Here is a 26,911-nt window from a genome sequence, read left to right as displayed (position 1 = left end):
TGCAAGAGAGAGAGAACGAGTGGGGGGGCAGATGGAGAGGGAGAAGCAGACTCCCCATTAAGCAGGGAGCCCAATGTGGGGCTCCATCCCAGGACCCCGGGATCATGACCTGAACCGAAGGCAGACACTTAACCGACTGAGCCACCCGGGTGCCCCCAGATTTGCGTCTTTTAAAAGTTATTTTTCATTTCTCTACTGAACGCATTGCACGTGGTTCCACAGTTTCTGAGCAGGTGGTACAGTTGAGTCGTGAAACAAGCTGTCAGTGCCAGGTCTACGGATGACCTCACCTCAGTCACTGCTAGGGCTGGCTCTGCTGGTTAGAGATCTTTCTGCTTTCTTGTATGCTGGTGATTTCTGATTGGATGTCAGGCATTGTGAATTTTACCATGTTGGGTGCTGGATAATTTTGCATTCCTGAGAAATTTTGGAATTTTGTTTGGGGCTATAGGTAAGTAACTTGTCAACCATCTGGTCATTCTTCCAGGTCTTGCTTTTAAGCAAAACACAGTGGTGTTTTGTCCAGGGCTAATATTCCTCATTGCTGAGGCAAACCCCCTGTGTTTCCTACCTGATGGCCTGTTCCAGGAGGGAGGGTAAATCCAGTCTCGGTTTCTCCATCCTGACTAGAAGCAAAATTGTGGACTCATTAACTTCCATTAAGTTTAAAAGCGTTAATCAGAACCTAACCAGCTCTCGACAGTATTACACTGCAGAGATGGGCCCTGCTTGTCAGGGAGGAGCTCCCGCTCTGCTCCTCGGTGGGCGCTGGCCCGGGCTGCAGTCCGTGGTCTGCAGAGCTCCGTCCTGCTCTGCAACGGGGCGGAGTCCGCGTGGGGTAGCTTCATTTGGATGAGGGCACTTACTCTGTGTGATTCAAACAGTTTACTGAGATGTACTCTCTCACCGAGGGCGTAATCTGTTTTGTCAACTGCTTTGTGTGCCCTTGAAAGAGCAATTAAGTCAATTTGGTAAATGGGGTTGCTCAAATTTTCTACATAATTATGTTTCTTCCCCTGCTGGTTCTATTGATTACCGAGAGGACGGTCTTAAACTCTCCACCTATATTTGCTGATTTATTTCTCTTTTTAATTCTGTCAGTGCTTGCTAACCCTATTTTAAGGTGTGTCATTAGGTACATACACCTATAGGACTCGTGTCTTCCCACTGAACGGAGCCCTTGGTGGTCGTGCGGGGAGTCCCCTCGTCTCCGTGTCCACTTGGTGGTTGGTGGACATCAGTCTCACCATGTCGACCTCCTTATGGTTAGGTTTGCACGGTAGCCCGTTTTAAAAACGTTTCGGTACGCATTCAGACAGCACACAGTTCGTTTTCTAAAAAGAATTGTTCCGCAACTGATTTGGCAGTTTTTAAGTCTCTATTTGATGCAATTACTGGTATGGTTGGATTGAAATTTTCCATGTGCTATTCGTTCTATCTGTGTTGTCTGTCCTTCATTCCTTTTTCTTAGTTTCTTGCCGAGTTTGGATAAATTATTATTTAAAAAATATCCTATTTTATTTCTTTTTTTTTTTTTAAAGATTTTATTTTATTTGACAGAGATAGAGACGGCCAGCGAGAGAGGGAACACAAGCAGGGGGAGTGGGAGAGGAAGAAGCAGGCTCATAGCAGAAGAGCCTGATGTGGGGCTCGATCTCATAACACCAGGATCACGCCCTGAGCAGAAGGCAGACGCTTAACCGCTGTGCCACCCAGGCGCCCCTATTTTATTTCTTTTATTGGCTTCTTAGTTGTATGCTTTTGTGTTCTTTGGGGGTTTACAATATACACTTAACCATAGTCTATTTTCACATCCTCCCGACCCTTGCACATGGCCAGTTTCCACATGCACAGTTCTCGACTTTGTTCCAGGATAGTGTTTCCTCTTCTCTGGCTGCTTGTAAGAGAGGTTTGTTTTTTTGTTTGTTTGTTTTAATGTGCCTTGCTGTATTTTTCTTACCGTCATTTTCCTTATGGCTTATTGAGTTTCTTGGATGTCTGAGTACAGATTTGGAAACGTTCTGGCCATTGTTTTGTCAAGTCTTTTNTTTTTTTTTTTTTTTTTTTTTTTTTTGCCATGACTTACGTTTTCTGGGACTCAGTCACACGTGATAGAACACTGAGCATCTCTTTCGGTCGGTTCTCCTTGTGGCTTGTGCTTCACTGGGAACCCACACCGCCGTTGCCTCATGGGTACTTTCCCTGAGGTGTCTGGGCTCTGGAACCTAGTCCAGAGCATGTCACGTGGGCTGGGTGTCCACCACCCCTTCTCCCAGCCAGCCCGGCGTGGGCTTAGAGACACTGCACAGAGCGCGGCTGGAGGCGGGGGTTGAGATGGAGCATGGTCAACAACGCAGGAGCACCGCAGGCCGAGGGGGTCACACCGGACTCCCCCTCGACAGAAGCAGGTCCAGGACGCAACCTCCAGGGCGGTGCCCTCCCCTGGGTGTCAGGATGGTGATGCTGGACCCCTCCTCACTGAAGGGGGTGTGTCCTCGATCAATACGCTTGTTCCGGGAATGGGAATGGCTTTGTCTTCTTGCTCTCCGCAGTTCTGCCAGCACCATCTGCAGACTTAATGAGGGGTTCCTTCCCCGCTGCCCATCGTGTATGACACCCGAAGGGCTGTGCTTTAGTGAAGGAAGCCTGCACTTGAGTCGCCGCGCTGACCGAGGTCCCCCCCCACAGAACAGCCAAACTTGCTGGACGGAGGAAGGACGGTGGTGATGCTGCCCATGGGGGACCGCGCCTGCGACATGGGGCGTGTCCTAAGGGGTGGCGCCCATGACAGCCGGCTGTGCTTCGGGCGGCGGACCAGCACTCGGGCTGTCTCACAGCGCAGCACACGTCCCTGACACAGGTAGGGACGGCTCTTCTGACACCCAGTAGTTACTGGGGGGCGGCTGGTGCTCTTGGCTTCCTGGCAGTCCCTCCTCCGGGGGACTGATCTCCCCGTCGCCGAGTTCAGCTGCCATGTGGCTCCCTCTCGCCCGCGAACCGGGAGCAGGGCTGATGTGTTTCATTTCCATGGAGACTCAGCACCCAGCACGCGGCGGTCACTGCCCCGTCCTGGCCCGCCCTTGAAGAGGTGAGGAGCGGGTCTACCTGCTGCCCCCGCATTGAGCGCCTCCCCCGCCTTACGGGGAGCCACTCTTGACAACTTGGGGTTCATGGAACCCTCCTACGTGGGGACACGACTGGCCCCTTGCCTAGCTGGTCAGCAGCTATGTGGGGCCGCTCCTGCTGCTGACCCACCAGGTCGTGGAGAGTGTTAGGAAGCTGACGAATGCAGGACACGGTGCTGTCCTCTTTTTGGAGCCCGGTGGGTCCTCTGGGCACTTTCATCACTAAGGTTGTGGCTAATAAAGGCTCCACCTTCTCTGGAATGAAAACCCTCCAGAACCGTCACTTTCTGAGGGGCCGGCGGGAGCCCAGGGCGTGTGCAGCGGGGGTGGGGAAGGGAGTCGTGAGTACGGGCCCCAGCCCCACAGCAGGTACAAGGGGAGCTGGTGACAAGCGCGGGGACGACTGGCTGGCCCGCTGTGTGTGTGTGCTGTGCGCACACGAGAGCACACGCTGGGTTGTTGCCTGTTCACCCCCTCTCCCCGTGGCCTCTCCTGTAGTTTGTGTAGGAAGACCAGGAGCGGGGACTGGTTAGCCCCGTAGCTCAGTTTCCATGCCGGGAAGCACTGCGGGCGGTGTGAGACTGTAGCAGCCTTAACGCTGCCCAGGGACGGACGTGAAGACGGAGGGGTGGTACGTTTTCGGGGGGAGGTCAAAGCACCCACTGGGTGTGAGTCATGCGTGTAAGAGGCCGGGAACCCACAGAGAGGATGGGCAGTGCCCACCGGCGCGCTCAGAGTCCTCTGCAAGCCAACGGCTGGGGTCTGACGCGCTCCTACGGGTGGCTTCTGGGGCCCTGGGTTGGACCAGCGCAGGCGGGGTGTCGCAGGGGCGTGGCGGGGAGGGCGGGGATGCCTTTTCTGCTTCCGGTCTGATGGAACCTCCAGGAGCTTCTCCTTAACCGCGTGCACACATTCCAGGCAAGCCTGTTCCCACCCGGGACGCGGGCGAGCCGAGCTGGCACAGACGTCGCGCCAGCGGGAGACAGGAACGCATGGTGGCACCGAGCAGCGTCTTGGGCCCGGAGCCCGCGGCGGCCTCCTTCCATCCGCCCTAGGGAGCAGGTCCGGCTCTGAATGTCCCTGCAAACATTCTCAGGCGATGCCCACTTACGATATGAAACAGGGCAACGCTTGCACGAAGGAAGTACAAAGCGCCGTGTCACGGCTGAACGCCATTCCAGGGGCGCCTCTTCTCTGACCCCCCCCGCCGGGGCCAGGCCGCGTGCCCTCAGGACAGCCTGCTAGTCCACGTGCTCGAGTGGGACCAGCAAGTGGTATTCGATCCCTGGAGAGAGTGGCTACCTGTTTTGTTTCCTTTAGTTTGGGGGATTGTATGACTTTGACCCTGTTTCTTCGAATGCTGAGCCCTTCACGGCCTCGGTGAGAGAAATGAATGCAGGATCCGGTCTGCTCTGCTTTACAAAGTGTGTTCCGGGTGTATGTGTTTGATGGAGAAATTCCAGAAATCAACCCAGCACGCAGGCCAACAGCCGCACAAGTCTGAGCGCCGTAAAACGTCAGCACTGTCCCAATGATGCCAAACCGCTCCAGACCTTCCTTGAGTTCAAGAAAGGTTTTTCTATGGAATTTCAATTACTGTGTTTGCCAAACATGCTGGGCGAGATGCCGAGAAACCCCATCTTGATTGGTTCTCTGTCATGGCCTAAGAGATGTCTGCTGTTGTCTTTCTTCCTTTTCTTTTTGACTTTATTTTTTTAAGTAGGCTCCACACCCAGCAGGGAGCCCAACGTGGGGCTGGAACTCCAGACCCTGAGGTCAAGAGTGCAGGCGCTTCCCCGACGGAGCCCCCCGGGCACCCCTGCCGTCTATCTAATAAAAAGCCACACAGCACACGTCATCGTCAGGTGGGTACGACCATGTTTTATTCATTCCATTGACAATGCAGAGCTGTTCCACGGCGCCCACCCTGGACTCCCGGTCCCCGTGGGGCCCCTTCTGCCCCCACCTCACACGAAAGGGATTTCACTCCAAAACTATATACATTCACAGTTCTGAATGCCACTGACGCGAAGTCACTATGGAGAAGAAAGTCAGGAGGAACAAACCTCCATTCCAAGTCTGCTTATCAGAGATTTTTTCCTGAAAATGCACAGCGGCATTTCATTCAAAAAGCCCTTCATCCACAGACACAGAGGCAGGAGCCGCGAGCCAGGGTCCCTTCCCTCGGAATCTCTTTGTTTATGTACCTCCTTCATTGGTCACATGTACTTTTTCTCTTATAAAAATGAATTTTTATGCATTCTGCCGTTGAAAGTGGGTGACGGCGAGCTACGAAGGCTGCGTCCGGGCTGCAAGCGTGCGGACCCCGCACCACTGGCACCCGGCCGGCCCTGCCTCGCTGGTGGGTGGAGGCGGGCGGAACGGAGGCCAGGCCTTCCCTTCGCTCCGGGCCGCTGCTGGAAACGCACAGCGGGCACACCTCGGGAAGTCAGGAAGCGTTTTTTCTGGCGGCCCTGGCGGTCGCTTTCTATGGAGAGGCCCAAGTACAAAATCCAACCCCTTTAGAAATTCAGAAGAATTTCCTTCCCCAAACAAACCCGGAGGCTTTGCCGCAGACCGGACTAGAGGCCGTGGTCCTTGTGCTTTAAGAGCAGACCTCTCACCGTGCGGGGAGGACGCGACGCCGGGGGCTGAGCTCAGCGCCAGGAGCGGCAACACCACCGCGTCCCTTTCCTGTGTGCGGACGCTCTGCTCCCCGCCTCTGACGCCGCCGTGGCCCCAGCGCCTTCCCTGCGCCCGGGGTGCCGGCCTCGTGCCGCGGTGCGGGGAGGCCAGGGGCAGGTGCCGCCACCGGACGGAGGCGGGGCGCCAGGCAGCCTCCACCAGGCCCTGCGCGTCCGCCCGGGCGTCAGCCTCCGGGAGGCTCAGCAGACAGGCCAGGGCCGTCCCGCTGCGCCTCCTGCCTGACTCACGCACCTCGCCGGCGCTCGGCCGGATTCGCGGTGCCCTGAAGTAGGTTCCGTCACGCTGAACAGAAATACCAAGCTGGTAATGTTTATAAAAAAGAGGGGGATTTGGAAAGGATTAAAGAAGCAGAAAAGGCGTCTGGGCCAGGTGCGTGCGGCGGACCCGGACGCGGAATGTACCTGGTAGAGAGAGGCCAGAAAGAGATTTAAGTGAAAGCCCCAGACAGCCTCGGATTCTATCAAAAAAGGGCCTATAAATAAATACCCTCCGGCCCTCAAAGGAAAACTGAAATAGAAAACAATTCTTCTTCTTTTGTAAAAATGCTGAATGCTTCCTGAAGCATCTAAATGAAGTTTATAAAACACGCATGAGTTCCCACAAATATAGAAATGTTTAAAAATCAGACCACGCTCTGCCACACGGTGAGCCCACAGAGGCTGGCAGAGAATTTGTGCTGGAATCAAAAAGCACGGGACACGTCTCGGTCTCACGCGTGTCGCGTGTGCATGTGAAGGCCCATCCACCGGCACGAGCCGCCGGGCACGGACTCCAGCGGGGACGTGAGGAAAGACCACGGGAAGTGAACCCGGGACAGTTCAGGTGACTCGGCCATAGCTGGGGCCCCAGCCCGGGTGTCGTGGGAGGGACAGCCCCCGGGGCCCACACAGCCTCGTGGCTCAGGCGCAGGCCCGCCCTCACGCGGGGCTCTCCACAAAGGAACAGGGGCAGAACGACCCCGGGTGTTGCAGAACTTGGGCCCGAGGCCAGTACATGCACAGCACACGCGGGAGAGCGAGGCCCGGCTGTGTCACCGTGAACAGGCTCACGGCCAGGTGGAGGCGGGTGGTGACAGGGCCGCAGAGAGGCCTCATCTCTCCAGAACCTTCTGTCCTAGTCCAGTTTCTTACGAAACGGTTTCCTTCCAACATCCGAGTTCTCAGGGCTGAAGTCCGCACAGAAGCCGTTGGGGGTCGGAGTGGGGGGCGTCTGTGCGCAGCTGTCCGAATGGGTCTGCCTGGGGTACAGGTACTCCTCTGCGAAGTTGGGGAACATTTCCGCAAACCTGCAGAAGTCAGCTGGGAAGACAGAGGCACTGGGTTACCAGGGCGCAGACGTCTGGAATCTGGGGGCTCCTGTCCCTGGGCCTGCATGGGCTACCACCTCACACCTTCCAGTAGGGCTGGAATACCCAGAGGAGAGGGGCAAGGGGAGGGAGGGGGTGGGGGGAGGAGGGAGGCAGAAGGGAGGGGAACGGGGAGGAGGAGAGGAAGGAGGGGAGGGGGCAGGATCTCTGTCGCATATAGCAGAGCTGGTCACTGTGTCCTTTCAGCTATTCGTGTTTGGGGGAAGTGTACAGAAAACGCGATTTTGGATTCAGCGGCGTGTTCCCGGTACTCTGTATGCGTGAGGGAGACGTGTCATCAGAGTACTGCTCTGGGGACAGTTGAAAAAGTGTCACGGAGGACCTGATACTCCGTATGGCAGGTGCTGTCGAGGGATCGGCCACGCTCTGGAGACCACGCGCGCGTGCACAGGAGACAGGCCACGGTCCAAGCTGGTCACAGGGCCCGAGTGGCTCAGAGCCTGTGCATCTCCCAACAGCCCCGGACCCAGTCCCAGGGTGCAGAGTGCCCTCCAAGAGCTGGGAGACACTCAGGGGCCTGGTGTGGGGACTACAGACCCCCGGGAACACTGCCTGGGCTCCTCCGGGGGACACAGAATGGCTTACTGGAAAATGTCTGCAGTCGGTCAGTGCTCACTGTGAGCGACCCCCCCCCCACACCCGAACGCCCCAGGGCTCACGGTCTACTCTTCGTGCAGGACACACACACACACACACACACACACACACACACTAAATCAACACGCACACTCGTGTCTGACATTTGGATGCAATTTTAAAACACGTCCAAACAAGACATGAACAATGACCTTTCCTGAGCAAATGTCTACTTTTTTTTAGCAAGAACACATTCATTTCCAAATGTGCACACTGGCAGGCCCGCTGAGGGGGGCTGCCTTCCAGGGATCCTATTGCCCCAGACCCCTTCCCCTCAGCCAGCAAGCGGGTTTCAGGTCTGAGTCCCTGAGGATCTTACCTGTCCTGATTCGTGTGGGTAAAAGTGATGAGACCCCCCACCGCCCCCTGCAAGGTCACGCCCGCGGCGATCGGTCCTGATGGGGCCAGCTCACTTCCACAGGGGACCCGGATCACGGACCCCCGTGGGCTGCCACGGCCCAGCCTCAGCACACACTGTCTGCAGCCCCAGGGACGGTGTGGTCTGGGGCTCCAAGCTTGGGGTTCCGATCTGGCTCTAGTCAACCCCACACAAATCAGACTCAAAGTCCCCTAACAATCCCTGCCGGGCTTGGGGGAGAATCTTCCTTCCGGGAGCTTCGCGCTGCACAAGACACCACCGGGTCCTGGCGAGCACGCGCGGGCACTGCTTCCACTTTGTCCCCGTGTCCCACCTCCTCGGCACGCCCCCCGTACAACAGGGCCCTCCTCCCCCGCCTCTAGGCCACTCACCGAATGTGATCCTCCCCGCCCCCTCCTGGTCGATGGCCTGGAAAAGGCTGGTCACACTGAGCTCTGCCACCCCTAAGGCAGTCTTGAGGATGCTGGACAGGGTGTCCTCATCGATGTCACCGTCCTGTGACCCATACATCTGCAGGCAGAGCCCGGCGTCACCCCATGACCCCCCAACCGTGCAGACGTCCCGGTTCTCCTGCTCACGGGGTTCCCAGCTCTCGAGCAGGCCCTGACCCCACCGGTTCAGAACAGCCAGAGCTCCGCTCACAAGCTGACCCCCACGGGGAACTGAGGTCTGCGTGCACAGCCTGCCCTCCCACTAGAGGGGCTCTAGGCAGCAGCGTGTGTGTCCCCTGGGTCAGGGATGGAGCCGGCACCCTGGGCTTGCTGGCACACGTGGGGGCTCGTGGGCTTCTGCTCAACGACATGAACAAGCCGCCACCTTGCTTGACCTTTAGGACCTTTAGGAGGTGGCTGACCCACGGACCCTCTTTCCAACAGCTTCGGCTCCGGCACGGGACCGAGAGAAAGGCACTGAAGGGTTGGTGTCATGAACCACGGTGTGGTCCCCCTGCTGGGAAAGGCTGTCCGCCCCTGTCAGGCAGGCCCAGCAGCATGGGCTTGGGGGGGGGATGTCATCCTCTCCTTGGCTCCCCCTCTTTCCGCAGCCCAGTAAACCTGCCCCTCACGCAGGAGCCTCGGCGGTGCGGCCTGGAGAATGGTCAGCTCCGTGTTCTGAGAGCAAGCCAAGCATGGCCACTGTTCTCACACCAGACTCTACAAGCTGGAAGCAGAGAAGCTGACCCGGGTTGGGGTCCATCAAAATGGGGTGTGCTGAAGGCAGGCGCAGTAGAGGGGCCACGAGCCGGGTGCAGGCCTAGGGTCCTCCGAGCTAGCCTGCTCAGGCTGGAAGAGGCAGGTCAGGCCCCCAAATATCAATGTCACCCAGTTAATTCTCATGGTGTGACCCACCAGGGCACTGTATGCCGAGCGGGTTTCAGTGATGCTATGGGGAGGGTCTGCTGGGGTCATTCTCCAAGCAGTGAGAGACAAGCAGCTGCCTGGCTTACACATCAGGTTCTCATGAATCTGGCTAATGTGAGTTGCCCCTGCAAGAAGTACCCATTTTGAGACCTTGACAAACTGTTTCTAGGTGAATAATGCCAGCCCAGCTCTATCCTAGCTGACAGTGTCCTGGTGAAGCCAGCCAGGTGAATCTGCAGGTGAGCGGGGACCACATTATGGGTATCTCCCAGACTCCCACAATCCCTGCAGCAGGGATGAATGGCTCCGCTCTGGGCAGGCAGCTCCTTCATACCCTAAGTCAACGGGCTGATGAAGAGGTCGCGTTGGGAGAGCTGACAGGTGGGGGGCCGCACAGGATGGACGTGTTATGGCACTTGGCATGGGCACCCGCCAGCCCTGTCCGGGCACCCTGGAACTCACAAAGACCCTACCCTGTGCTCTTCTTACGAGTGTGCATTACGAATTGCAGCAGAAATTGATCCGGGAGGTTTGGGGGCATTTGTACGAACAGTGGCTGATACAAGCTTCTGTGAAAATAGCAGTCAGGCACAGAGTAAGTCTGCCCGTGTAAGAAGGGGCTGTGAAGATGTAGGACAGGCCCGGTGTGACCCTGGGTCTCACTGTCCCTACAAATTAAACTCACGTAAATGCCACACTTGCCTTGAACGCCAGCTGGATGGTGTCCAGAGTCTGGGCCGGCCGGCAGACGACAGACAGGGCGACCACGTACTCCCGAGGGTCCATCCTGCCGTCTCCGCTCTGGGAAAGAGACACACCCTCAGGGGACAGCTCGGCCCCTCCCACAGGTGGGGCAAGCTGGGTCTGAACCCTCGTGCTGGATCTTATCTGCCTCCAGGAAATGAGTATTTTGGAAGAACATCTATAACCCACTGGCTTTTGCAAGGTGACCACACCACACACCGTTTAGGCCCTTATGAGCGACTTCCAGAGTCTAGGAGACCGGCGCCCAGAGCTTAAGAAAGCTCATGCCACACGATGGCCATCACCTGCTGAGGCTTTCCCTCGAGGAAAACCCCAGCACGCAGCAAGGGGCACGCTCGTGTTCTGAGAACCTAGTCACTTGTGGCAGAGCAGTGAGCGTGCAGAAGGAAGGTGGGACCGAGCTGCCTTGTGCTGAATGCCCAGGTCTGGCCCGCTGGACACTCACTGAGCTCCAGTCCTCAGTGATCCTGGGGGTCAGCACGGGACAGGCTGCTGCTTCCGACAAGCTGGCTATGCAGTGGGTGGGACGAGCCAGGGGGCCAACCCGAGGTGGAGCTGGGGCGGAGGGAGGCTCCCGGCAGCTGTCTCCCACCCCCCACGCCCTACAGGGCCACCCATGTCCAGGGCCGCACTGGCAAACACGGACTCCTCGTCCAGACACGATGGGTGATTAGGAGTGTGGTGGCCGGAGGCGGGTGGCGCGCTGCACGGGGACAGTCCCCACACACGGCGTGGAAGGCCAATGGTGACCCTGTATGCTGATGGCTGGGAAAGAGGCACACTACCTAGAAATTCTGGATTTCCGGAGGAGGGCACACTTTGATACTATCAGGCTTTTTAGCAATCCCATTTAAAACCCCAAACTACAGGTTTATCAGCAAATGTTAAATGTCAAACTTCTATGTGCATTTAAAAAGCACGGGAGAAAATACCCAAGTGACAGGGTGGGCTGGTCAGGCGAGGGGGGGCCATTTCCCTCTCTACTTCCCAAATCCCCAAACTGCTTATAACGAAAACAATATACATGGGAAAGCTGGAGGTTTTCCCACGAAACCCCTCCCAGGGCGATGGCCCCACCTCATCGAACAGGGAGAACATGTCCTCCAGGGTGTCTGAGACGGGGACGCCCAGGTACTCCGCAAACTCGGGGAGACCCAGCTTTCCTCCCTTCTGCATCTTGGCGCTTTCGGAATATTTATCCAGATCTTTCTCGAGTGTTTCTGGTTTTAACCTACACACAAAAAGACGGAAACACAGTTTTCATTAAAATCACAGAATACTAAAAACAGGAGACTCACAGTAACAAGACTCAGCAAGTACTGAAATTACTTCTAGAGCGAGCAGCAAGTTCATTTCCAGCAAAGGTGCTCTAATGACCTGAAGGCACCCCGTGTGTTCTGCCTCAGCGTCTACACGGAGTGATGCCCCGTCAGCTGCGTGGACACCCCCGGGCAGGTGGGTGTGACCGCCGGCGGGGACCGCTGTGCTGAGCTCCGAGGGCTGTGAGACACTTGTGCGTGGACTGGACTTGATACTCGGAGAGCTCCCACAAAGCCCCGAGCGCAAGCACCTTTATCTGCTTGAAGGCCCAGCTGGCCCTCAGTGCCCACTGCGATCTCCAGCTTGGTCACCAACAACGGCAGGGGTGGGAGCCCCTGTGAGGGCCTGACAGAAGCTTCCGGAAGCTTCCCGTCTTAGAAAAAGCATCTCGGCAGTGCTCTTCAGAACCCTCCCTGCTCCTCAGAGAACCCCGCTAGTGCTGAACAAAAAAGCGCCACACTCACCCCAGGCCCCTCACCAGCCTGGCAAATTCTAGAAGGCAGGTGTCCGCAGGGAGACGGAGCTGTCCTTCCGCCAGGGCCAGCTGGCAGTCCTCAAATGTGTAGTCGGTTACAGAGATGCCCAGGGCCCTGCAAAGAGAGGGGGGCACCCCGGTCAAGCACCCCCAGAGCAGCAGAGCGAGGAGGACGGCTCAGGGTGACCAGGGAGAGAGCGAGTGGCATCCGAATAACAGAAGCCCCACTCCCCCCCCCACCCCATGGCTCCTGACCAGGTCCAAGCAGCGGTGGCACCTTTCCCACATCCCACTGAGACCCTGTGCATCTGAGGCACACAGTGGCTTGTGTGTGAGGACGTGCATTTGGCGTCGGCGACCCCTCCCTCTGCAGCCCATGAGGCTTATCTGCAAGTCATGGTTTTGCTGAGGTGTCTGTGTGCTAATTTTGTGGCTCCCATAAAACTTGTCTGAGTTAAGAAGAACTCGCTACGAATACAGGTGGTGTCTGGGGTGGACGTGCACGCCATGGAAGGAACAAGCTTCCCAAGAACGTGGAAGGCCCCCGCGGAGCAGCGGTGGGAGACGGGCGGCTTCGCTCCTGAAAGCCCTGGTGAGTCTGCTCAGGGTGAAGAAAGAACTCCAGAAGCAGCAGGAACCGTCCAGCATCAGAACGAAGCCAACATCTACAACTTTTAAAGACTGGACTAAATCACACGAATCTGTGAAGCCGTGAGCAGAGCAGGCGACCCGTTCTCGAGCCCACGGGGGCTCGTCACGCAGCCTTGAGTGGCGCTCTGTCCCTTCAGCTCCTATGGGCCCAGCAAGGCCGTCTCCAGCCATTCCAGCAGAGAAAGTCTCCGGAGACGGCAGAAGCCTTCCCTGCAGCCCGGGTTCCACAAGATAAAGCTGGGAAGGCCTCGTGGGGGGACACCCTGAAAACTCCCCCAGGTCTGGACACGTGGAAGAGGACAGGCTTTGTCTCCCCAGGCTGTCCACAGACAGGAGAAGCCATCTCCCCCGTCTGCTCTGTGTCCCTCCCCGTGAAAGGCCATCTGGACAGGGCCCGTGCAGGACAGAAGGACGGGACGGCAAGGAAACTGGGGGAAGGAGGGGGGAGGCGACGGGGGTCCAAGCAGTGGCACTGTGGCCCCTACGGCTACAGCCCTTGCCCCAGGTGCTCGCCCTAGAGCCCTGCGGGACCAGAGTTCTCACGCAAGCCCACGAAAGCCCCCTTCCATGCAGACGCCTGTACCGGGAGCCACCAGGGGACAAGTACCCTGAATGCTGACATGCACAGAAAGACAACGTTTCAAGTCCACATCTGGCACTAAACATGAATGCTTACTAGTGGACCCCAAAGCCCAATTACGTGGAACCTGGGTCTCCCCCAAGCTTTGCGGTGAGCTGGCATCACTGTGGTTTCCACCCTGCCAGGAAGCAAGTGTGCGGCTGGTGCCTTCGAGGACACCACCCCACCAGGCGTCTAATTGGGAAGCTCAACTCGTCTTATGGGGGACCGGGGGTCGTCGCTTTCATCAGGGCTGGAGGTGCCCCGAAGTCAGAGCTCAGCTGTTCTAAAGAACTGCATCAGATTTCATGGAAAATGACCTTCTTCTATTAAAGGAAACACACTGGTAGAAAATTTGCTAAGTATTTAAAACTAAGCCCCCTCCCCCAATAACCGAATGGGCTTTTAATCATCTCCAGAGTAGTTCCTCGTTGCCATGACGATACCGTGCCATCGTGGCTAGGAGCAGGGGCCGCGAAGTCTTTCTTCCACAGCTATCACAATCCCCCTTGGCGAACTGAGGTATGAGCGTGTGGGGACAGAAGCTAGGATTACCAGGAGCATCTCGGGTTATCCCGCAAGGAGGGAGCAGTCACGCTCAGGGGCTGCCTGCGATGCTCGCCGGGACCCGGGCCATCCTCGGTGGGTCTAAGGACCAGGAAGGTGACAATCCACTTCCATGTTTCTGGGTCCTCCCGTGGTGGCTGGGGCAGGGCGAGGCCTAATGGCTTCTCTGCCCTTTTCCGTTCGATGTATGATATTTCTCTTCCACTTACAGTTTATGATATATATTTAAACATTATTAACTAATTTATTTGAATGTGAACTAAAAAAATTTACACCTAACCTGTCAGACCTTTGATTCCACGGAGATTATTTCTTTATCGAGAGGCTGAACACCCTGACTTCTCCCAAACTGAGAGTCAAGTGCACCCTGACGGCCAACTCTGCTCTCCACGCGTCCCGGTGTGGGATTCCACGAGCCAGCAGGAGATGAATTCTAGCGAGTGGGTGCCCGACTGGACTCTGTCCCTAGCGCCTACCTTCCTGAGGGGCATGCGGACAAAGTCTGAACACCCCACAGGGTTTTAATGTATGTATGTTGAGGTTACGATTTTGCTCAGTACCGTCTCACAGAATCCATGAACTCAGGGGGTCTGATGTGCACACAGTGAGGGGATGGGGCTTACGTCACACCTCGGTCAAACCAGCTCTGCCACAGTGTCTGGGAAAACCCCTCCAGGGCCACACGAACTTCCTACAGGGGATGCCTGTGGAGCCGTGGAGACCCCCTCCCCGCACCGCAGTGGCCAAACGCAGTGAGGCCCCTGCTGCCCGGGAGCGGAAGAGAGGAGGAGAGAGAAGACGGGACACAGCGGGTGAGGGTAGGAAGACGCGCAGGGATGTCACCCCATCCGAGACAGCCGGGAACGGTGTGGAGTCAGGAAGCGAGAATCTTCCCAACAGCACGCACGCTCGTCGTGTAATTAGTCCCGGTATCTTGGGAGATTTTCTAGTTCCCGCACTGAATCTGGAAGACGGAGTGAGAACGCGGCAAACGCCCCACGAGCAGATGAATATCGTGAAGACGATGAGTGGATGATCGGCCAGCCAGACCCCGTGGGCGTCCAGGTGCTGCTGCCCGTCGCCATCGGGGGCACAGAGCCGGCACCGTGGTGACTGGTTCCCGCCCACACGGGAGACACTCACGAAGCGAAGCCACAATGACACAGATCTGGGAGCAGGACCTGGCAGAGCCCGGGGGCGCACAGGGGCCGAGCGCTCCCTCATTCGCTTCTGCAAACACCCCTTTCCGAACGCCACTGTGTCTTGTGCCATGACAGGAGGAACCAGCCGGTGAACGGGCACCCTAACACCATAAGGGCTCCCGGGGGGGGAGGTCCAGCTGACTCCGGCTCTGCCACGGCAGGAAGGGAAGGGGAGCACTCACTCGGCCATGACACGCCGGACGTTGCTGGCGTACAACGCGGGGTCCTTCTTCTCCTCCTCCGAAGGGCTGTACACGGGGAGAAACTGGGCACAGAGAAGCTGTGTTACTTCCACGTGCATCACGAGCCCACCCAGCCACGGTTACGAGTTCGACACAATCAAGATCTGTCAAAGCAGCTTCCGTTAGAACCACCTTCAAACTGGTCACAGCGCACGCATGTGTGGATACAACCTAGGATTTCTCAGGAGCGCCCGCTCCCCCGAGACAGGCGCCCCTGCTTGCCCGGGAACCCCGTGTTTCTAATTTCACACGGAAGCTGACTGTTCTGGTACAAAAGAATGACGTGTGCTCCCCTTTCTAAAACGTCCGCCTGCGCTGGGGATGACACGACATTGTTTCCACACGGGAGAGACAACTAGATTTGACGTCCAGCGCATTCTGCGATTATCATAAATCACCCCATGAACGCGGGTCTTTGCGTGAGCGACGCTTACGCAGCGTTTTAAGTAAGTCCCACAGTCCGCTGCCAAGTGCGCCGTGCGGAAAAGGCAAACATCACTGAGCCTTTTTCCCTTCACACAGACCAGTAACAAGACGGGGACACCCTGAAGCCCTATCAGTTCCCACCGTGTGATTTCAGACACTTCCCCATGCCTGTGTGTACCACGCACCGCACTGGCACCTGCCAGCACAGCACGCGTGCGGACACGTGGGGTGAATTCAAAAAGTCACAGTTTCCCTTAAACTCTGAAAACTGTGGGGGCGCCTGGGTGGCTCAGTCAGTTAAACATCTGCCTTTGGCTCAGGTCATGATCCCAGGGTCCTGGGATCAAGTCCTGCAGTGGGCTCCTGGCTCAGTGGGGAGTCTGCTTCTCCCTCCGCCTGCCGCTCCCCCTGCTTGTGCTCTCTGACAAATAAATAAATAAAATCGCAAAAAAAAAAAAAAAAACAACAACTCTGAAAACTGGAAATGTGGCCTGAAATAGGGAAGCACACACGGGGGGCATCCTCCCCTGAGCCCCGCTGCATAGCTGCTTCCTGGCCACCTGCAGACGAGCCCCATGAAACGTTCTAGGCAGACAGCCTGCCATCCTTGGACTCGGGCCAGGGACCGTTCGGCTCAGTGTGTTGTAATTAAGTGGCTTATGTTGTACAGAAGTGAAAAACCTGGAGCCTGGCTGAAATCCAGGCTCATCTGTAAATTCAGGGCAACTCCACAACTTTTATCAGAAGGTAGCAAATTGCCTCATTAGACCCTTTCCCTTGTGTTCCGGCTCCCTTTTTAGCGGCAGGGTAGCCGACGATTCCCTTTATAAGAAAGGAAACTCTATTCCTCACCCACTTGGATAAAACGTACAGGCCACACGGAAGTGCTATTAAATTTAGCGGAGAGCATGGGTGTCATGGCTCCGGGACACCCAGCGAGCCAAAAGCTGGAGGCGGGCTACGTGTCTGACCACGGACTGAACAGAGAAGGACAGACGACAGCTCTGCCGTATCCATTACGCAGCATCAGTGTCACGTAAAAATGCCGAAACATAATTCGTTGCACATGTGCCGATTTAAATGCCTTTAATTAAGCTACGCTAACCATGACAAAAGAAGTGTTTAACTTCCTTGTTGATTTTTAAAAACCCATCTGATTCTTGCAAAATCATGCAAGAGACACAATGTGACTAACGAAAAACCACTGGGAAGTGCCCGAGGAGCAAAGAGAAGTGGAACGACTTCAGACCAAGACAGATGACACACGGTGTCGGACTGTATAGACGGCAGCGTGAGACTGTGGAACACTGTGTCCGTGTAGACGCCGACGCTGGCTCTCCAGAGAGCCCATGGCACACTGCGTCTGCAGACACGCACGTCCACACAGATAACATCAGTTGTCCTTGTACAGACGCCAACACAACACCGCGTCCGTGGGCACGACAGCGTAACACCGCGTCCACACTGACGCTGACAAAGTGCTGAGTCACACTGTACCCTACAGACAACACAGTGTCACCTGGAGACGCCAGGGTAACATTGTATCCGCACAGATGCCAGCCTAACGCCGAGCTGCAGACAGCGCCTCAGGCTGGACGGCACAGGCTGCAGCAGCACCACGTGATGCGACAGCCACGGAACCCCGTCCCGCCCAGACGCAGCCCCACAGCACCCTGACCCTGCATCTTTACAGGCCCGCACCAGCCGGTCAACACCGCATCTCTACAAACCTCGATCTCCACTCGGTTGTGAAACTGACACAGCGTGAGCCACAGGATTTTCAACCTTGGAAACGAACAAACAGATCGACAGCGTTGGTTAAAAGCTTCTCAGTGTCTTGTACTTAAGTTACTTCCAATTCTGGAGCAAACTCTCCAAGCCCACCCCCACCCCCGAGGGCACAGCTGGGCAGTTAGTTCGTTCAGGGGACACTGGGCCTCCCTGCGCCGAAGGCCGAGCCTTACAACACTGTGACGAGGAGGGGCCGCTCGACCAGCCAGGCTTCCTCAGTGTCCCTACCAAGCGCACCCGCTCCTGCAGCTCTCCTTTGCCCAGCAGGCCCCCGTTTCCCAAGTGTGTCCTCTGGCTCAGGAAGCCTCCTCTACGAGACACTGTCCTGGACCTGGCTGTCCCCAGGCAATGTAGACTCAACAGGCCTTAAGCCATGCCCTCTGCAAGGCCGGCCCCAGAGCTCCTGACCTCAGAACTGGCATCACCACCCGTTGCTTTGCAGAAGTTGGAAATGGGGAGCCATGTGGAGTCTCCTGTCCTTGGGCCATTGCTCTTCTCTGCAGTGGACAACTGTCCTCTGTTTTTGTCCACACCTGACTTCTGCCCCATCACTGTCAGCCCCAAGCCTGGCCACCAGGGCCCGAAGGAGCCCCTTCCCACCATTCTCCCAGGTTCCTCCTTGCTTCTCGCCATCCACAATCCACACTCTGGCCTCGGCTAACACCGCTGCCCACCTATGCTGCCTCTCAGGGCACCCTCCCAGCATCTGTTCCAAGTGCTTTGCCCACGGGCCTTGGGAGGGCTCTGCCGGGCCCCACCACCGACCCTTCTGCCACCAAACACCAGGTCAAATGCTGGCACCACGGACGCCTGCTCTCCTGAAACCCTATGCCTCCCCGCATAGCTGTTTGAGCGGAGGGCCGTCCCTACAACTCCCCTTCCTTCTCCAGGAGCTGTGGGGTGTGGACGGGACGGCGGCGATGGAGCCAACAGGCACCCTTGGGAAGGAAAGAGCACTCACAGTCACCTTCCCCCTGGACTTGAAGACCATTAACTCAAGTCCTGGAATCCAGGAGTGTGAGAACAGGCCAGGTCTGTACACTTAGTTTTCACAGTGGGCAGAACCTAACGGCTGTCAGACAGGCAGTGGGTTATGCGTTCAGAGTTTCCACATTGGCAAAAGTAACCAGAATGCAGGGTAGTCACTTGAGTGGCCCCTGTGCTTTCCCAGCAGGACAGGACACACAAGAAAGTACAGTGTCTGACTTACGCTCCGGGTCCTTGCCATGTCCACGTGATGGTGTCCTGGGGGCAAGAAAGGAGCAAAATGAATCACAGCTGGAAATCAGGCACCCGGAGTCCCCATGTGAGCCCGCCCTCTGTCCTGGCCCTCGACCTGGCCCACCTCTGACCCCAGAGACGCTGGTGCCCCTCTTCCTCCCAAGTCCACCCTGGGACAAGGTAGGTGCCTATTGCCGCCAGGCCACCCCGACACACTCCTCTCCTCCCACGGCTCCGGCCGGGGCTGACGATTCTGACCGCCACCTGAGATGCCACCCCCGTTCTGTTTTCTGCCCTCCCCCGTGTTCAAGGTGTCCCTGCCAACACCAGTCCACAGCACGGGAGCTGCTCTGTGTGAGCAGCTCCTGCGACACCCGCCATGGCATCACCATCACATGCCACAGGACGCTCATTCCGAGAGACGCCCAGCAGATGAACCCAGGCCTGGGAGGGAGCAGAGGAAACCCCTGCGGGGCCCCACGCGTGCCCAGGGCCCCGAATGTGGGGACGCGCCCCATCCTCAGTCTCAGCTGCTGCGCCAACCACTTCGGTGGGGACTCGGACACACACCCCGTTTCTACCCTGACACCAGTACCCCAAGACAGCTGCTTTCTTCTCAAGTCCTGACACCAACCTGCTCGCTTCCCGGAGGCTCCTGAAAAGCCACCCACCACAGGGGCTTCCCCGGCCCCCGGCCTGGCCCTTGGCCGCTCCTCCCCCCAACGGCCCGTGTGCAAAGCTGTCAGCGGTGGTTCTTCCTGAAACTGGGCAGCAGAAGGACGCGACACGGACCCACGGGCTGAGTGTGCAAAGCAGCCAGGCTGCTTCTCTCATAGCTAGGCTGAATGCTTCCAGAAGACCCAGTAAAGGCAACTTGCTTAAAACAGGTTCTGAAGCAAGCTTAAAACAACAGAAAGTCTAGAATTCCACACATTGACGATGCCCTGACCCTCGGACGCTGGCTAATGCACGCAGCTCCTCAGAGCTTCAGGCGTGGACTCTGAGAACCCTTCGATCTGTCAGTTCGCGTGGCTGCTGGTTCCAACCGACATTTACTGACGGGCCACTTGGAGAACCTCTTTGGTGCCGTCTGCACTTGTAGGCACAGGGACTGGCCCAGAAGCAGGGGCGCCAGCCCCTCAAGCCACAGAGTCACATGTAATTCTGCTGCCGTCTAGGCTAGCGACTCCAGACCCCATCGTGCTGCGACTGCTGATTTTCTTTTGTGTCGTCACAAAGACATGGAGAAAGCTCAGTGTGATGAACAAATCCACCCTGTGTGCCCTCTGTCAAGAAACGGTCCAGTGCACCTGCACCCAGACGGGGTCCATGGACACGCATCCCTGTGGAACAGTCTTGGCGCTGAGAGCCCGCTGCCCATCCAGCTGCAAGGACGTCCACCTGGAGGGGGTCACGGGGGTCACGGAGGAGTGCGATGCAGCCGGCACCGAACAGCACCCACGGGAGCTCGGTGCCTGCCCTGGGGAGTGCGGCCGCCTGAGCCGACGCGTGCGGCACGTCCACAGGGCCGCCGGGGGGAGGGACAGCTGCGGCTGCTCTGACAGCTGCGGAAGCAGAGCCGTGTGGGCTGAGTAGGCTTCATCTGACCTTCCTGCCTCCCCCGAGCTGGAGTCCGTCAGGATCACCCAGGCGCTCTGAGCCCCAAACGCCCCCCTTTTACTTTGCTCTGATAGAACAAGCGAAGACGTCCGCATGGAGGCAGGTGTGCAACAAAGGCAAACTCAACACAGAGTCACTTAATTCTTCTCCCTCCCGCTGCCCCCAGCCTTTCGGAACTCAAATCTTCTTAATGTTACTGTGTCCCAGGTGAACAGGGAGCAAAGGCTGCTGAGGACGTGGGCGGACGGCTCACATGAACCTGTCAGGATCAGTCAGCACGGCCCCGCTTTGCGACCTGTGACAACGGGCCTTCACGCACGAACACTGGCGCTATCCTGGAATCGCGGGATTGACTAGAAATGACCCGGAATTCTCGTTCCCAGGCAACTCACCGTAATCCCAGGAAGACACACTTACCAGTTTATTCGGGTATCGCAGAACCACGGGCTGGACAGGAACTCCAGGGATAAAGGCACCTGCAGGGAAAGGGGTGTCGTCTTATTTCGAGGGCAGGGCTCCTCCGCGGCACTTCTCGTGCTGGTCCTGCAGAAAACGTGCTTTTCTGCCACCCCTCCCTTGTGAATGGTCATCAGCTGTCTGGAAGGTTTCCTCGACATGGATGCTGCCGTGTCTCGTCAGGGAAAACCGCAGGCTTGCAGCCCTGCCCCCCAGGGAACGGACCCAGGAGCATCTATCCCGCTTGCTCAAGGAGAAAAACAAAGAATTTAAGAAAAGTACATACCAGGCTTGAAGGTAATTAGGCAGGTCCTGTTGGTACATGTTCCTTCTGGAAAAATCATTATCTTGGAATGAAAAGAATAAAACATCAGCCTTAAAGGAACATAACCCAGAATACGGTCTATTTCCTCCACCGCTGACGTACTTGAAATGCTTTAATTGTACTGGGTCTAAACAGTGTAGATGCAGGACAGGAGCACGTACGCATTTCCTAAGTGAAAGTTCTACTAAATCTGGAAGCCATGCAAACATGCAAACAGCACACGCCTCCTTAGAGCGTGTGTGGGGGTGATCACGGCCGCCGTGAGGCCCAGCTACCCTGCCCGGACGCACGTCGGCACGCAGCAGGCCCCCCAGGGGCAAAGCAGGACAAAGGCCCACGGAGGAGGGCTCGGCGGACGGTCCTCGGCTGAAGGAGTCAGGACCAGGGCTGGAGCCGAGCCTCAGCCGGGCAGCAGCCGGAAGCAGCGGTTCGACACCTCCCCCACGGGACGCCCAAGTACTCTGCCTCACGCCGACCTCGGCAACACGACACAAACTAGACTCTCCCTCACACTAGACGCTACAGCCCGTGCGGCTGGTCCTGGATGGGGGGCAGCAGCCAGGCACCCTGGACGTCTCGGCCCCTGAGGGGCTGCCCGCAGGCGAGGGTGCCCGGCAGTCCGGCCCCCCCACGCTCTGTGGGCAGCGGAACCTGGACAGTCCCGGGAGCGCCAGCTCGGCAAGCTCGGCTAAGACACACAGCCCACATCGGCCGAGACCGCCGCCCCGCTGCCCGCGCCAGGCCTTCCTGGCGGGAGCCGGGCACACGCGGGCAAGCCCGCCCAGGGCTTTCAGGAGCAGACGGCGACGCCTTACGGACTGGCGCAGTCTTCAGACGTGAGACTGCGCCAGTCCCGTGGGCAGGGACTGACAAGCACAGTCATTTCAGTCAAGGTGCTTTGGGAACTGGAGAGACACGTGAGAATTGCCTCCGCGTTTCTTACAATTTTAAAATTTCAGGCCCCAAAGTACCTGGCACTCAGCACAAGCTTGAAGTCACACACTCATCAAACATAAAATGAAGCAAAACGAACTCGCCCCCAGGGGAGGCCCCCATCTCTAGGTTCACATCTTCTGGAACAAAGCAGCTCAGAGCACACGCGGGACTGCATTACCTGTGGCCACTTCCCACGTGACTGCGCACGTCTCCTGATTTCCTCCACGGTCTTCCTGCGCGAGTCCTGGTCCGACCGGGACACGAACACCGGCTGGATGTACTTTATCAGAGCTGGGGGGGAAGGACAGGTGTTCGTGTGGGGACACACGCTTCTGCCGCAGCAGGACTGGGGGACGGGGGGGGGGCTGCCCACGGCACAGGGGCAGAGGCGAGCCCCCAGAGACGCCCCAAGGGCAGCACGGTCCCCGAGGGCGGGCAGCAGGTCAAGGCCTGATCATGAGGGATCCAAAGCTCCCTCACATGATGGCCTGAAGCCCCACAACCTGCACGACCCGGAGTAACACCACCGGTGTTCACAGCCTGTATGGCAGGAGAAAGCGGAGAGAGTAAGGCCGACCCCTGCTCTGTGCTAACAGAGGACGGGGAGGAGGCGGTTCAAGGCTCCAGAGTCACAAGGGCCCGAGGCGCATGGCTTCCACCCTACCAGCCAGTTGCGGCCAGACCTGTCTCCCTCGAAGACACAGGCTGACGTGCTGACCCCAGGTACCCAGGACTGTGACTTTATGTGGAAATCAGACGCCTGCAGACGCAATCAAGTTAAGATGACGTGATACTGACGTAGGGTGGGCCCCGACCCATGCCCAGTGTCCTCTCAAGGAGGAGGAGACACGGACGTGCACGCAGGGAGAAGGCCACAGGACGGCAGAGGCCAAGATCGGAGGGACGTGACCACAGCCACGGGACACCGGGAACGGTGGAGAAGCGCCAGAGGCCACGGAGGCCTGGCATGGCCTCTCCCTCAGAAGCTGCCCTGCTCACACCTTGATTCTGGACTTCCGGCCCCCAGGACACTCACACGGCTGCAGCCCTAACCAGCTAGGCACAGGGGGCCCATGGCCCTGCTGTGGTGGCAGGTCAGTGCTCCCGCGACCAGAGCTGAACCAGCATGTGGGTTCTCTCGAAAGAGGATTTGAAGGTGGGGAGACCTTCTTAGAAGAGAAACCCCAAACTGACACGACAGCCGTCCTCAGGAAGGGTGTCCTCTCCTGGGAAGGACAAGTGGGCGGCCGGGCATCCCAGTGGCGGTGAGACACGTCCCCGCTGGGCCCAGCAGCAGCTTCGGACTTCTGCTCTGAGAGTTCTAACTACTCAGAAGCAATAACGTGTTGTGACTCTTCTTTCTGGGGGGTTTTCCAAAAGGCAAAGAGAAAATTCATTTAACAAAAAAAGAAGAAAATTCTATCTAGTCACGTCCACGGGACTCAAAAACTAAGCTACATGTCGGTCTCAGTGATGTTTTCTTCTGGCATCTGGAAACTTCCTTCCCTGTTCCATCGTTCTCGCCAATTCTGCCTGACTGCTGGGAGTGACACGCAGTGACAGGACCGAGGGGATCCCCGCAGGACAGAACAACGGGGAAGCCGCCCAGCTTCCTACTGTCCAGCCAGCTCCGCGCCGACTTCCCTGCAGCGGGAGAGAAGGGCTGCAGGCTGGCCGCCTCACTGAACAGGGCCGGGCTTCCCAAGTTCCCCTTTTCTGGTGACAAGGGAGGAGGATGGCTCTTCGTGACTCGCGGACAAGCCTGAGGCTGAAGGCAGAGGTGGGCAGCGGCTCTCTGGGCTCCTAGGATGACGGGGCTTCCTCCTCTGAGTGAATCTCAGACTCCACTCTTCCTGGGGACCCCAGGTGAATCCCCACACTGGAGACCCCATAACTGGATGGCTTGCTTCTGAGGACAGAGGGGAAATGTGGCTGCTTGTCGGGTAAGCCCCACGCAGTGCTGGCAACAAGGACCGGGGCCGCCGTTCTGCCAGAAGACCGCGAGACGTCTGTGGCGACTCTGACACCACGCACCAGACCTCCTACGGTTTGTGACCTGCCAGGCGCCCGTATAAAGGACACTGAAAGTAACCTGACAACAACAACGAGAAAAATCACTGGGCTGATCACTCTAACTGGTATTTATGAATCTGAAGGTGAAAATATTTTGAATATTTCTAACATTCGTCTGTCTTCACCAAAGTTGTGAGCTGTCAAAGGCTCCAAAAACATCATCCTTTAAACAAGTCCGAGAGGAACCAGAAGACACAGCCAGCGAGCCCCCCCACGGCGTGCTGCACGCAGGCATCCAGGTTTCCGGCAGGGGTGTGTTCCGGGTCATGAACGATGGGAGGCGCCCTCAGCTGCATTCCTGGGGGAGCGTCCCATCAGCCCCATTTACCTTCAAAACCCAGAAATGGGGAATACAATTTGGGATGTGCCCAAATTGGGTTCTAGTTAAAATCTGCAATAAATGGGTCCATCACTACTCCTTCACTCTTCTTTCTGTGATCCCTGACAAGACTGGGAATGCACAGTCTACGTGAAGGACCCCCGTGCACAGAGGACATGCTGGTGGCTCTGCCTCCTGACACCCTGAGGTTGAGGCCAGTGGCAGGGGGCATGGCGCTCAGCTCACCTGTCGCCCCCCAGCACATTCAGCCAACGGAGCTGGCTTCAGAACCCTGACCTTGGGATGAGGGTGACCAGGTACGACAGTGCATGACCCTTACTCATGACCTGAGCTGTCAGTGAAGGCCAGGCTTCGAGAAGGCTTTGTGTCATCTGTACGCTAATGAGGGGGCAATGACACGGCCCCCAGGTCCCAGAACTTCCCTAGAATGCTGACGTTCCACAGCCTGAAGTGTAAAACTGGAAAGAAGAAATCGGAACAAAACTGCAGAACTGAAATACCTTCCCGGTCCTTCCCCTGCGACCACACTGCTTTATACCCGGGGGCCTGTGAGGACCTTTCAGCATTCTTCACGTGGAATGTGTATTTGCGAACTCCCAGGTTCTCTGCCTGGCTGTCAGAACATTCTCAGCTGACCCAACTTTCCAGGCACATGACACATAACCCTGTACTTGGATAACCGGGCTCACAACTACTGGCCTGACGCACCACGGCCAGGTAAGTACCCGCACGCATTCCTGCAGAAGTCCCACAAGACGAGGGCCGTCCCGCCTGCTCGCAGGAGCGATGCCTCCATTTTACTTTTGCTCTGTAACCGCCAGCCCTGGAAGCACCTTGGCTGAGACCCTTATGTCTAAACGGAGGACCTGTGTCACCATTCCCAGGGACAAGACCACAGAGGGTCCCAACTGCTCAGCCCCCCTGCTTTCCACCATGTAGCACACACGAGACGGCAGCCGTCTTCAGCCCAGAACAACTTCTCACCAGAACCCCACCCTGCCGGCCCCTGACCTCGGACTTCCAGCCTCCAGGAGCATGAGAAGTAAGCGTCCGCTGTTTACAAGCCACCAGTCTGCGGGGCTTTGAGCAGATAGCCTCTGACCCGCAAGCAAGTAAAGGCTGGTCAGCACGTATTCTGCCAAAGGCACACAACGCATTAGGCCCTCTCAGAACGTCCCACGTACTAGAAAGACAACACAAACGTACACGATGTTCTTCCGTAACAGTCAGCTGAACACTAACACGAGCTAGGAAACTCAGAGGAGGTGGCCTGAGGGAGGACCCTCTGCCCCGCAGCTCTGGCCCCAGCACCACGTGCCTCCCGCCCAGACCAGCCCCGCTCCAGCTCCGGACTCCACCGCGGACACTCTCAGCATAACACGCCCGTGGTCTAAATGCGGAAAGGTGGGCACAGGAGAGTGACAGTGGGGTGGCCCCCACCCCCAGGAGCAGCCTGGAGGAAGCAGGACTGGGTTGGCGATCCCTGCGGCAGAATCCAGGGGGGTGAGAACCAGGAGCAGGTGGGGCCGGCCCTGCAGGGCACCTGGACAGCTCTGGTGCGGGCCCAGCCAGGAGGAGGAAGGTGCTTTCGTCTGGAAAGTGACTGCCCTGCATTCCCTGCAGTTCCCACAGTAACGATGCAGTGAGCCCCCAAAAGATGTGTCCACACCCTAACACCTAGGACGTGTGACTGAAACCTCATTTGGGAAAGCAGTCTTTGCAGGTGTGATTAGTGACACACCTAGAGATGAGACTACCCTGGACTATCTGAGGACAAGTGCGTGTGTGTAGGAGACACACAGAGACACACCCATGGGGGAGGCCAGCGAGGAGGGAGGCAGGGGCAGGAAGGATGCAGCCACGAGTCCAGGACGACCCGGGGCGCCAGGAGCTGGAAAAGGCAGGAAGGACCTTCCCCGAAAGCCTCCAGAAGGAGCGAGGCTTTGCACACTGTGACCATGGACTTCTGCCTCCAGAACTGTGGGAGTCTAAATTTCTGCTCTTCTAAGCCACCAGCTGGGTCACTGTCACGTGGCCGAGGGACACCTGCACACCTGGGCTTTTGGTCCCGTAATGAGCGCACGGGGACACAGACATTTCTGGGACTGGGACACAGGCCCTGCACTCGCGTGGACAAAGCTTAAGCAGGCACTTCGACACATGACGTCTGCCGGCACTTGTGTGTGAACCAAAAATAAAACCCACAACAACTAATGTTACAAAGGAAACCACAACAAGGAAAAAGAAGAGGCTCAAGGACAAGTGCCTACTTCATGTGGGTGTGACCTGCGCTGACCAGCAGGATGGGGGGG

The 26,911-nt window shown here is 57.4% G+C and overlaps 1 protein-coding gene across 1 annotated transcript in view; it reads right to left on the bottom strand.

Moving 5' to 3' along the window:
• Nucleotides 1–4,983: 4,983 nt before the first annotated feature.
• The window catches only part of LPCAT1 (lysophosphatidylcholine acyltransferase 1), a 34,987-nt gene continuing 13,059 nt past the window's right edge, over nucleotides 4,984–26,911 (bottom strand). The window contains exons 4-14 of the mRNA XM_011224445.3: nucleotides 22,365–22,477; nucleotides 21,212–21,272; nucleotides 20,887–20,945; nucleotides 18,839–18,873; nucleotides 17,568–17,622; nucleotides 15,352–15,434; nucleotides 12,120–12,245; nucleotides 11,413–11,566; nucleotides 10,273–10,371; nucleotides 8,584–8,722; nucleotides 4,984–7,129 (exon numbers count right to left, since the gene is read on the bottom strand). Coding sequence (XP_011222747.1) covers nucleotides 6,945–7,129; nucleotides 8,584–8,722; nucleotides 10,273–10,371; nucleotides 11,413–11,566; nucleotides 12,120–12,245; nucleotides 15,352–15,434; nucleotides 17,568–17,622; nucleotides 18,839–18,873; nucleotides 20,887–20,945; nucleotides 21,212–21,272; nucleotides 22,365–22,477 — 1,109 coding nt within the window. The 3' untranslated portion in view covers nucleotides 4,984–6,944. The remainder of the gene's footprint in view (nucleotides 7,130–8,583; nucleotides 8,723–10,272; nucleotides 10,372–11,412; nucleotides 11,567–12,119; nucleotides 12,246–15,351; nucleotides 15,435–17,567; nucleotides 17,623–18,838; nucleotides 18,874–20,886; nucleotides 20,946–21,211; nucleotides 21,273–22,364; nucleotides 22,478–26,911) is intronic.

Source organism: Ailuropoda melanoleuca, chromosome 3 (assembly GCF_002007445.2).
Source record: "Ailuropoda melanoleuca isolate Jingjing chromosome 3, ASM200744v2, whole genome shotgun sequence".
NCBI lineage: Eukaryota > Metazoa > Chordata > Mammalia > Carnivora > Ursidae > Ailuropoda > Ailuropoda melanoleuca.
The sequence above is the reverse complement of the archived record's forward strand: the minus strand, read 5'-3'. Positions and strand labels throughout refer to the sequence as shown.